The 12,098-nt window shown below is 45.5% G+C and overlaps 1 protein-coding gene across 1 annotated transcript; it reads left to right on the forward strand.

Annotated features, from left to right (window-relative positions):
• The first annotated feature begins 389 nt into the window (after positions 1-389).
• Positions 390-11,187, forward strand: ISL1 (ISL LIM homeobox 1). The gene is made up of 6 exons (XM_026506606.4): positions 390-640; positions 1,475-1,664; positions 4,399-4,658; positions 6,489-6,775; positions 7,993-8,160; positions 10,230-11,187. Exons 1-6 carry the CDS (start codon positions 613-615, stop codon positions 10,344-10,346), a joined length of 1,050 nt encoding a protein of 349 aa, XP_026362391.1. The 5' UTR covers positions 390-612; the 3' UTR covers positions 10,347-11,187.
• Positions 11,188-12,098: the final 911 nt, after the last annotated feature.

The following is a 12,098-nucleotide window of genomic DNA, read 5'->3' on the forward strand; positions in this document are numbered from 1 at the left end:
GCAGGGCGGAGGATCAGCGCGACAGGAGGCGAGGGCGCTGACGGCACCGCCGGGAAGGAGCACGGGAGGGGGGCAGGAGAAGGAGAGGAAGGCCAAAAGCCAGAGCAGCCGGGCAGCCCGAGCTTCGGGAGAGAGCGGCCTGAGCCCGGAGCTAGTTGCCTCGGGAGCCCTAATCCTCTCCCGCGGGCTCGCCGAGCGGTCAGTGGCGCACAGCGGCGGCGAGGCTGAAATATGATAATCAGAACAGCTGCGCCGCGCGCCCCGCAGCCAATGGGCGCGGCGCTCGCCTGACGTCCCCGCGCGCTGCGTCAGACCAATGGCGATGGAGCTGAGTTGGAGCTGAGAAGTTTGAGTAAGAGATAAGGAAGAGAGGTGCCTGAGCCGCGCCGAGTCCGCCGCCGCCGCAGCGCCTCTGCTCCGCCAACTCCGCCGGCTTAAATTGGACACCCAGATCCGCGAGGGCGCGGCGCAGCCGGGCAGCGGCTTTCTCAGCCTTGGCAACCCCAGGGGCCACTGTTTCCCACTTAGCCACAGCTCCAGCATCCTCTGTGTGGGCTGTTCACCAACTGTACAACCACCATTTCACTGTGGACATTACTCCCTCTTACAGATATGGGAGACATGGGAGATCCACCAAAAAGTAAGAGGCTATTTTACCTTGTGGGGCTCGGTGTGCTATTCTTGTGCGGGGGTCTCTCTCAGGCACGGGTGCCAAGGGCTCTTCAGAGTTGGAGTCATTGCCTGGAGAGACAGAAAAGGTGGCTTTTTCTTGTTGCCGCCACGCCTGCATGCTTGCTGTCGGTTCTGATCTTCGGGAAACTGATCGTACCTTGTGTTTGAATTCGCCTGTGTGCCCTCCAAAACCCTAGCCTTCTGGTGCTAAGCGGTGGTTTCCTCCTCGGGAATCTTGAGCTCTCCGAGAAGGTTATTCTGTTGCAAAGGTCTGCCTGTACATACAATACCCGGAGATGTGAATTAGCATTAGACTTGCAAAAGAGAACGAGTGACAACTGTATTGATGTCTGCTCTTACTAACAATATCCAGTCCTATGTGCTATTTAAGAGCGTGCTTCATGGAAAATATAAGCGTTCACTTAACGCTTCTAGTCAAAACCTTTTCTTTGACTTGACTTATCCATAATCTTTCCCAATGATTACGGCAAAGAGGGAGGAGGGAGGAAAAAGAAACACAAAATGAACGGGTTTGATTGCGTGCTAGGCTTACAAATGTAGACTATTCAAATCTGCATTTTACATATATTCCACGTCCTTTTTAAAATGAGTCAAGGTTTTGATGGCACACTTCAATTACCATCCCAAAGTGCAATACTCTTAAAAAAAAAAAAGGAAGAAAGAAAGAAAGGAAGGGGGGAAAAACTCCCAGAGTACGCCCTATAAGAGAACGACACTAAAAGTGTGTTTATCTCTGTAGGAAGTAAACGGTTAGTCAATCATGTATTTATTTTCATTTCAGAAAAACGTCTGATTTCCCTATGTGTTGGTTGCGGCAATCAAATTCACGATCAGTATATTCTGAGGGTTTCTCCGGATTTGGAATGGCATGCGGCATGTTTGAAATGTGCGGAGTGTAATCAGTATTTGGACGAGAGCTGTACGTGCTTTGTTAGAGATGGGAAAACCTACTGTAAAAGAGATTATATCAGGTACGCCATTTATATTGCTTCCTTAATTTTGTGAGATTTCCCTGTCTCTCTCTACTCCTTTTTTATTTTTTGATGTGGCTTTGTCTTTTTGCAAAGTATGCCTTAGTGGGGTCCAATGTGCAAAAGTTATCCTTTAAGTATGTTACATAAATTAAACTATTCTGTTTATTTCACTTTTTAGGGGAAAAAAAACCCCGCAAACTCAATAGTGGTTTTCATAAATTGTGTGGTGTTGAAGCTTGTTTAATTGCTCTTGGAGTTTGTGATGCTCAAATTATTTTCTTCTTTCACCCTCCCCCTTCCAAAACAAGCAGAAATTTAAAGATGGATAACTTGGCCTTTCTAAACTTTCTTTTTTAAGGTTGGCTTTTATTGTATCATGCAGTGTTTTCCCCTATTCATTTATTTATTTTTATAGTTCAGTGTTTTATTAGTAACTTAGAAATTTTGTGGAGATGTCAATGCAATAGGCGAAATAAAAGTTTGACCTAAGGATGTTTCGAAGTGCACTTTGAAAGTGCAGATAGAAATATTGCCCCATTTATTTTTAGGGTAAGAGTCCTTTCTTGGAAAATTTCAAAACCAACCCAAAAAAGACCGGAAATTTAATCTTTTTAAATATTAACCCTTTGGTGACATCTGACTATCTTTTCTTTCTTATCTTATCTGAGCTGATGAATTAGACAGAGCAGATCAAATTGCCCATCATCTGTCTACGAACAATTGGTATATTTAGATAATTGAACAGCTTCCTTTCTCACATTAAAATCTGGTAACTGATAAAATGAGCGAATTGCCCATTCTGACAAGACTAAAACCACATAGAAGACTTTCTGAGGTGTTTTTTTTTCTTTTAGTTTATTTTGTGTCTAAACTTCACGCTTCACAAATCTCAAATTTTCTCTGACCTGTGTATATATGTCAGAAATTTCATTTTCTGCCTTAGGAAGTCAGTAGAATTCCTAAAGAAAATTTTATTGTTTTAATAACAAACAGAAGAGATAACACCTTCACTATTATGTTAAATAATATCAAATATTATATATTTTTAAATTTCTCCAGTGGCTATTAACAAGTAATTAGCTTTTGTAAGTTATAAAATTTCTGGAGCTGAGAACTTATATTAAAGTTTAGTCAAGAGTTAAGTAAGTGGTCACAATTTTTACCTGTTCACTTAGTGTCCAGCACTTTTTCTTATTGTAAAATCATGAAATAGAGAGTATAATCCTGATAGATAAAAGTGAAAAGTGTGTGTAAGGGTTTATTAATACTTTGTGGGATGGGGGGTGGGGGAGGGAAGGAGAGTGGGAGGAAATAGGGGAAAGGGGGAACTGGAGGAAGGGGGAGGGATTTTCCAAATTGTTTGGTCACAGACAAGGTACCGTCCTCATCCTATGAAATGGAAGATCTCACATAGAGTAGGCGGAGGGAGGAAAAACTTTTGAATCTACCTTCTAACCTCTGACAAATGAGCCGTTTTCATTGTTTACTTGATTAGTGTGTGAACTCAAGATTCTGGAGAGGGAGAGCTCACTTTGCACCTCTAGGACTATCTTTCCTCCTATGGAGATGGCGTTTTGCTCAATTGCATACAGATCTTCATGTAGCCAATTTTGCGTACACATTTATAGAAGGAGCCAATCGCTTTTGCCTTTTCTCCTTCACTCTCTCAGTTGTGTGTGTGTGTGTGTGTGTGTGTGTGTGTGTGTCCGTCCCTTTGAACTCCTGTTGTAAAAGCAGAACAGAGAGACTATTTAGGTCTGAATGCCCTTCTCCCCTTGGGAGAGTGAGGTACCCTCCTCCCATTTTGTGTGGATCTTTTCCTCTGGTACATTCTCTGTAGGAATGCCCCTGCTTCTGTTATTACTGATACATGGAGAGGGTGCCAGGGCAGTGCCGCCTAGGTGGAACCTACAAGGATTGTCCCTTGGTAAGGAAAGGTCAGGAGTGAGGAAGACCTTAGAAGTGGGTCTTTTCATTTTTTCTGGCTGGTCATGGTTCTCAAGCAAACTGAAATAGAGGCAGATGGTTCAGCAGCTTGAAAAAGATTGAGGGAGCAGAAGAAGATTTTAAAGATAATAATAAGAGGAAGAATGGAAAGGAAACTTACTGTTAACATTGTTGCCGGAGGAATAATCTTTAGTTGGGGAAAAACTGCAACGTGCTCATTGTGCAGAAGGGCATCTGGAAACCCGCAGAGGTTTCGTTTTGTTACTCTGCCTGTGCATCTGTGTCTATTTACAAATGAGTGGGGTGACAGTCTCGTCCCCTTGCCTCTTTTTCTCTTGGAAGGACTTTCTGTAGCAGTTTTAGAGACATTTCTAGCAGCAGAAATTGGGGCATAGGAAGGCAAAAGTGTGGGGCCAGTGTACCAGCGTTCCTCCTGATTCCTTTCTGCCAAGAGCTGCAAGGGTTACCCAGGGACTGGGCTAGAACAGAGGTCCAGGTTTCCAGCATATCAAATATTTTTACTTTGGGAGTGTTCTGAACTAAGAGCTACCGACGGAGACACAGAGGTTCATAGGAAAAGAAAAGAGGGGTAAAAGAAAGGGAGGAGAAGAGAGAGAAACTTAATGATTTCTTTCCTCCCATTCCCAGCTGGTCGGCTAATGCTGATTTCAGTGGCCCAGGGCAGTGGCCGGGGTCCTTGGCAATCCTGGGCCGGGACAGTGCCAGCTTGAAGTGATTCCCTCTTTCTGTGTTTCTCTCACGGTCCCTGCCCGGCGGCGCGCAGGTTGTATGGGATCAAGTGCGCCAAGTGCAGCATCGGCTTCAGCAAGAACGACTTCGTGATGCGCGCCCGCTCCAAGGTGTACCACATCGAGTGTTTCCGCTGCGTGGCCTGCAGCCGTCAGCTCATCCCTGGGGACGAGTTCGCGCTTCGGGAGGACGGGCTCTTCTGCCGTGCGGACCACGACGTGGTGGAGAGGGCCAGCCTGGGCGCCGGTGACCCACTCAGCCCTCTGCACCCGGCGCGGCCGCTGCAAATGGCAGGTACTCCTTGCCGGGAGGGAGGCCTGCTGGGGGAGGCTGGTGCTGGGCTAGGCCAGCACCGCCCCAGCTAGTGCGCCGGCCACCGGGGCCACGTTGGTAGCCACAGGGCAGTCGCTGCGGCCGTGGCCGGCAGTTAAAAGAAGTGTTCTGGGAGCAGTTTGCACTGTACTTCGCTCTTTTGCACAAGATTCAGTGCACTCACTGTCTCTCCAGACTCTCCCCCACCCCCTCCCACAGCACATCTACACGTCTGCGTGTCTAAATATGGGTATACATGAATGTACACTACTTGCGCACACATGCATACATACGTCCAAACAGTACTTCCAGTTCACCTTGCCCTCCAAACCCGGGCTTACTGAAAATGGGCTTCAGCTCCCCCCTCCCTCCCCCCCCCCCAGGTATTCTTCCTGCCGCTGCCTAATTAAAGGGGTGGAGCTCGGGGGGCCCCCAGAGCTTCCTCCTTTAACCCAATGTAGGAAGCTCAGGTGGCCCTAAGTCATTTAGCCTTTCAAATCCTTTTTCCTTGCAACTGCCCCATACTCTAAAACACTTTTAAAATTTATTTTTATCCTTTTGTGAAAGAATGGATGTGAAAAGATACAGTCTTAATAACTGCAGGCCATTGCACAGAGCTGTAATTTAAAACTGTCAACAAGCTAATCTGCAGTAATTGCCTTTTAAAGGGAGCCTGCCTCTTTAAACCATTCATTCTACGTGATTTGGTGAGAATTTCATCTTCAGGCCTGTCGCTGTAACACTAAATTGACCCAATAGGTTTTGACCTGACCCTAGGAGTCCCGGAAGGTGCAGAATTTGTACCATACATTTCAGAGAGCCCTTTCCCCAAGGAGGAGAGTAGAAACAGGGCAAGGTTGGCCGGGAGGAGGCCTTCCCTTAGAAGGCAGACAATGTTTCCAAACCTTACCTCCCCTCAGGAATAGATCTACCTGGTGCATTTTTAAAATATCAATATTTACTAAACACTGATGGTGAGGAAACACAGATCTGTCCGCTCTGCTTTCTCAGAGGCTGTAAGACTTCTGTTCTGGGGATATGTGTGACTAGCTTGCACAGGAGCAAAGCCAGAGTGGCAATTTCTGTTCTGTGCAACCTGTGCTCTGCTTGTGGGGAAACACAGAAGAGGTGGAAATATTGGGAGGAAGTCAGGAGACAGAACACTTCCCAGCTGTCATTTATCTAGAGCCTAGGCAGCTCAACAGTTCCAGTTTTCTTTTGCATGGGGTCAGCCCACCGCAGGAACAGCCAGGTAGATTTAGTAGTAAGAAAGATCAAGGACGGGAGTTATGGCCGAAATACTGAATTTCTTTAGCCCGTTGACATGATTGCTCTCTCTGGACTGAAGTTCAAGCTTTTCTGGCAGAATTCTCTTTGACCTTTGCATTAGAGACCTCCTGGCTGCTTTAGTGTCTCGCTGACACAGGGGTATTCTGCATTTTCCCTTGTACCATCTGTGGCCATTGTCTAAGAGTCTGGAGGTGGTGGGTACTCATGTAACCTGGGCCCACTCTGGGTATGAGGACAGGCGAGAAAGGAGGAGAAACAATGTTGAATGATGCTGCCCCTGAGATATGGGCCCCTTTGCTAAGGCTAAGAGTAGGGGTGGAGGCTGTGCTCTGGGCCTGAATTTCTCAGCATTGACCTCTCAGATTAGAGAGCCAGATATTATTCTCCCTTATGCTTCCCTGGTCCCCACCTCTGCCGCCTCAGCTTTGTCTGTTGAGGCTGCAAAGCACTGGCCATTGTCAGGGAGCAGCATGGGAGGGCGAGCTGCCCGGGTCCGCGCTTACCGCGCCCCTTGCCTCGCAGCCGAGCCCATCTCCGCCAGGCAGCCGGCCCTGAGGCCCCACGTCCACAAGCAGCCCGAGAAGACCACCCGCGTTCGGACTGTGCTGAATGAGAAACAGCTCCACACCTTGCGGACCTGCTATGCCGCCAACCCCAGGCCAGACGCACTCATGAAGGAACAACTGGTAGAGATGACGGGCCTCAGCCCCCGCGTGATCCGGGTCTGGTTTCAAAACAAGCGGTGCAAGGACAAGAAGCGGAGCATCATGATGAAGCAGCTCCAGCAGCAGCAGCCTAATGACAAAACTGTGAGTGGCCCTGGGGCAGAGTACGGGACTTGAGGGGGGAGCAGAGCAAGTGCACAAGGTGCGAGGGGCTGCCCAGGTTGGCCTGTATGTGGGTTCCGTCCTGCCCCAGGGGAAAAGCCCTCAGCCCCTTACCTCCTCTACCCACGCCCAGGGGAGAGGCCACCGGTAAGGGCTGCCTGCGGAGCCCTGCACCTCTACCCCCAGCCCACGTGGGTGGGCTTGTGCCCTTCAACCTTGCCCCCACTCCGGAACCGGAAGGGTAGGGTCACCTCTGCACTGCGTGGGCGGGGCGGGGGGGGGACGGGGACAACAAGGCCTGGCCCCGTTTTGCCAAGGTTCAGGTTGTCAGTTCCTCAGGCACTGAAGTGAGAGACATCTCCTTGGCTCCCTATCTCATTCAGGGGGTGGATGGGTTACCCTGGCTGTCGACCCCCTGGGTGTGCCCGTTGACTCTGGGCAAGGCCTGCCTCAGTGCCCTCAGACCAGGGAAGTCCACCAAGGTGACCTGGGAAGACAGGGCACCCTCTGCTCTAGGTCAAGCCCAGGCCTCCAGAGATATTATTATACACTGTCATCCCAGGCCCATGGAAGAACCCACTCCACAGGATTTCTGGTTGAGTTAAACTAAAGAGGTTCTTTTTTTTTCCTTTTTTCTTTTTACCACTTCAGCCCTATTTTTAAATGCCATAAAACCCCCCGCTGTCATTAAACTTGGCAGGTCAGCCAAGCCTGGGCCGGGGCACTTTTCAAGTTGGTGAGTGTGTAATAGCACACAATAGCGGCCAGACTCAAATGCTTGGGGGTGGGGGTTGGCTCTGTGAAGAGAAGTGCCTATAGAAAGTGTAACTGAAACTGCCCAGAAAACCCACTCTGTCTAGAGGCTGCAGCTTTCCGCCCCTGTGATGCCGTAGCCCATGAAGGCCGATGGGAGGAACTGGGATGAGCTGTGAACGTAAAGGGAAAGGAGAAAGTCAGAATAGAATTTATTTTAATAAGGTCCAAGCAGACCTACTAGTCCCACCACAGAGGCAGAAAAACAATGCAATAAAACAAAACTGAACTCTGGCTAATATCCATACATGCAGCAGATTAACTGAGTCAATAATGGCCACTATATAGATAAGATAATGCCAGGGTATATTTGCTTAGCCTGTGCGGACAATGGAGGGAGGGAGTTTGGTCATTAACATGTTGGGACTGGGGGGGCCTATTCACAGAATATCCAGGGGATGACAGGAACTCCCATGGTGGCTGCCAGTCCAGAGAGACACGATGGTGGCTTACAGGCAAACCCAGTGGAGGTGCAAAGTTACCAGCCGCCTTGGAAAGTACTGAGTGACTTCGCCTTGCAGAGTGACATAGATCAGCCTGCTTTTCAGCAACTGGTAAGTGTCAGCTCTCAGAGTGAGGAGGCTTGAGTCTCCAACAAAAAGAAGATTCTGGTTTAACTGTCACACAATGAAAGATTCAGGGGGGAGAGGGTGCCTCCCTGGCTCCAGAGTTGGGGAGAGATGAAGGAGGCTTGGTGTAGATGAGGCAAGTGCCCAAGGAAAACAAACTTCTTACGAGTCTTTTCTGTGAGTTCATAATTTGACCGTACAGGTTGAATTTTCTATCGGCCGGGCCTGCTTTAAGGGATAACCTCCAAGGTATCTAAGTACCTAGACATGCACGGAAAGGTGCACAGGGTTACAAAATGATACATCTTAGACTTTTAGAGCTGGAAGGGACTTTAGAGATCACCTTGTCATTTTGATCAGCAATTAGTAAATTTACTCTCTCCTCAGCTCCTAGAGAATGGTATATTTAAAGGCCTTAATCAAGCTGTTTGTATTAATAACTGATGTTGTAAGACATGATCAATGTTATTATCAATGGGCAGCAGGCACCTGCCTGAGTACAGTTTTCAAACGTATCAATAGAGAGTTCAGTTATTTAAAGACATGATGGATACCTTCTGTTATTAATATCCCTTTCTGGGACAAACTTAATCTACAATATAGGACTGCTTTAACATTGGAAGTGTTCAATGTTAAACATTGAGTTCAGATGTTATACACAGTCACATACTGTGGGGCATGTCTAGCCAAAGGAACATGAGTTCTACCAATCAGAGAGATAGTGCATAAAAACCTGTTTTTTAGCATTAATATGTTTTACAGACCCAGAGAAGAGAAAATTAACTCACCTTACGCCTACAAATGGCTTAAGGGTCAAGATAAATAAGATTATTAAATGTATGTTGTGATATGACATATATGCACATAATTTTTTTTCTTAGTCAACAGTCCTATAGAATCTTGTTCTACAAAACAAGATCTATTCTAAAAACTTGTTCCTTTCTTTGAAAATAAAACTTTAGTTGAGGTTAGCTTTTTATCCTCACATTTACCCGGAGGACATTTTCTTTCTCTGTGGCAACAGTTAGGTAATAGGCCAGAGGCAGTGGTTACAAGGACTTGGCCCAGGTTTACATTTGTAAGTGGGCCAGTCTAGAGCCTAGGCAAATTTGAGAAGCCCCTTGACCTCACCATGGGAAAGTTTAATAGGATAGAAAGGAAGGTAGACTCTGGAATTAGGAAAAATAACTTATTTTAAAGTGAGGTTAATCTTATGAGTTATTTGAGCAAAACCTGGATCATAGAATGCAAGTAAGAGGAGGGCTCAGGGCAGCCAAGTGTTTGTACCTTCTGAAACTTTAGTGTTAGATGAGAGCAGTGGGAGGAAAGCCAAGGCAGGAGGGGGGTGTGGGGGCAGAGTGGAGAAGGAGGTTTCCAACAGCAACACAATACTTTCGGTTTAAAAGAAGGAGCCAGATATTTGTAATGCGATGATACGGGTCTCCTCTTGGAAGGAAGAGCCTGATTTAAAGAGAGAGAGAGAAAGAGAAAGACAGAGGAAGGCCAAAAGGCAGCAGGACCAACAACAAGGAAGAAAGCCCACGCTGTGAACCCTCTGAGGAGTTAATAATTGTTCTGTGGAGTCTCCTCTGAATCTTCTGTCACAGGATCTGAGCGTGTGTTATGGATTTTCCAACTCAAGAAGAGAGGCTTTGATGCCTGGAGACTGAGAGCTCGCCTGCTCCCAGGGCAGCATGTAGCCAGCAGGATAATTTTATTTTGAGATGCACGGTAGAGTTGCGATGCCATTTTACAGTGGGAAACACATTTGTTCTTAAATAATTTAATGCAACACAATGTTGGGAATTCAGTTTCAGTTAAAACAGAGATCTCTTGAAAGATGGGAAAGCTAGAGGATTTCTTCTCAAGTTCTTTTCTTTGTGGGCTTCCTTTTTAAGCCTGTTAAAATTCAGTTATATATGTAGATATCTTTATCTGCATATTCATCTACACACACAAACACTCGCACATACATGGACAAATATGACGAGTTTATAATCCTTTAAAGAATACAATCGCAGCCTCCTTTATTCATTTCTCAACCTTCTATGCAGGTGAATTTTTCAGAAGGAGGACCGGGCTCTAATTCCACTGGCAGTGAAGTGGCGTCGATGTCCTCTCAGCTCCCAGATACACCTAACAGCATGGTAGCCAGTCCTATTGAGGCATGAGGAACATTCATTCAGATGTATTTTTTTTTTCCCTGTTGGAGAAAGTGGGAAAGTATAATGTTGAACTCCGAAACAAAAGTATTTAACGACCCAGTCAATGAAAACTGAATCGAGAAATGAATGCTCCATGAAATGCACGAAGTCTGTTTTAATGACAAGGTGATATGGTAGCAACACTGTGAAGACAATCATGGGATTTTACTAGAATTAAACAACAAACAAAACCCAAACTCAACATACGCTATCCAATGACCTTAGGAGTACTGAAAAAAAAAAGACGTTTTTAAAACGTAGAGGATTTATATTCAAGGATCTCAAAAAAAGCATTTTCATTTCACTGCACATCTAGAGAAAAGCAGAAATAGAGATTTTCTAGTCCATCCTATTCTGAATGGTGCTGTTTCTATATTGGTCATTGCCTTGCCAAACAGGAGCTCCAGCAAATGAGCAGGAAGAGAAACTGGCCTCTTTGGCTGAAAGTCCTTTCAGGAAGGTGGAGCTGCGTTGGTTTGCGATGTTTTTAGTTGACTTTAACAAGGGGTTAATTGAAATCCTGGGTCTCTTAGCATGTCCTGTAGCTGGTTTCTTTTTTACTTTTGCCCCTTCTCCTCCTCCTTCTTCTTTTTTTTGAGATCCATCCTCTATCAAGAAGTCTGAAGCGACTTTAAAGGTTTTTGAATTCAAATTTAAAAACCAACTTATAAAGCATTGCAACAAGGTTACCTCTATTTTGCCACAAGCGTCTCGGGATTGTGTTTGACTTGTGTCTGTCCACGAACTTTTCCCCCAAAGATGTGTATAGTTATTGGTTAAAATGACTGTTTTCTCTCTCTGGAAATAAAGAGGAAAAAAAAAGGAAACTTTTTTTTTTGTTTGCTCTTGCATTGCAAAAATTATAAAGTAATTTATTATTTATTGTCGAAAGACTTGCCACTTTTCATGTCATTTGACATTATTTTTTGTTTGCTGAAGTAAAAAAAAAAAGATAAAGGTTATACCGTGGTCTTTGAATTATATGTCTAATTCTATGTGTTTTGTCTTTTTTCTTAAATATTATGTGAAATCAAAGCGCCATATGTAGAATTATATCTTCAGGACTATTTCACTAATAAACGTTTGGCATAGATAAATAAATAAATGCAATGATCCAGGGTCCCTCTTTTATGTGTTTACAAGTAAGCTATTAAAATGTCTGAAATTAAGGACTGCATGTGAATGGGGTAAACTGACATACAAGAGGTGATGTTTTATTGCAAATAGTTAAGGTGGAATTTGCTAGTTTGCATTTTAATAGTTGAATCAAAACTGGTTGGAAGCCTTTGGTTCTCAGCTGTGATAATGTTACAGTATTTTTGAAAATGAGTTGCTATCTCCCCGTTCTGCTCCCTACCTCTCCTTGCTCCTGTCTCTTTTCTTGCCCGATCCACCTCACCCCAAATGGGAAGAGGGTACTGCTTAAAATGGGTTTTACTTCTGAGTCACTGTTTTATTTTCTGGGAGTAAGTGCTTTATACCAAAGTCTCCTGCTTAGGATTGTTGAAATGACCTATATTTCAAGTATAAGCTCTTGCTAAAAGAGAGCCTTTCTGCCTAGTCAGTGAGGTATGACCATTATTTACCAGTGGCGGCTGTCAGCCGATTGAGAAATGCTGCTTTATTTGCGCAGGAAGAGCAGGCCGAGAGGGGAGAGAGTTTTCTCAGCAATTCCCAGACCAGTCAGCGTGTGTCTTTTCTTGTCTCTCTTCCCCACTC

The sequence above is a fragment of the Ursus arctos genome, unplaced genomic scaffold (genome assembly GCF_023065955.2).
Source record: "Ursus arctos isolate Adak ecotype North America unplaced genomic scaffold, UrsArc2.0 scaffold_15, whole genome shotgun sequence".
Taxonomy (NCBI): Eukaryota; Metazoa; Chordata; class Mammalia; order Carnivora; family Ursidae; genus Ursus; species Ursus arctos.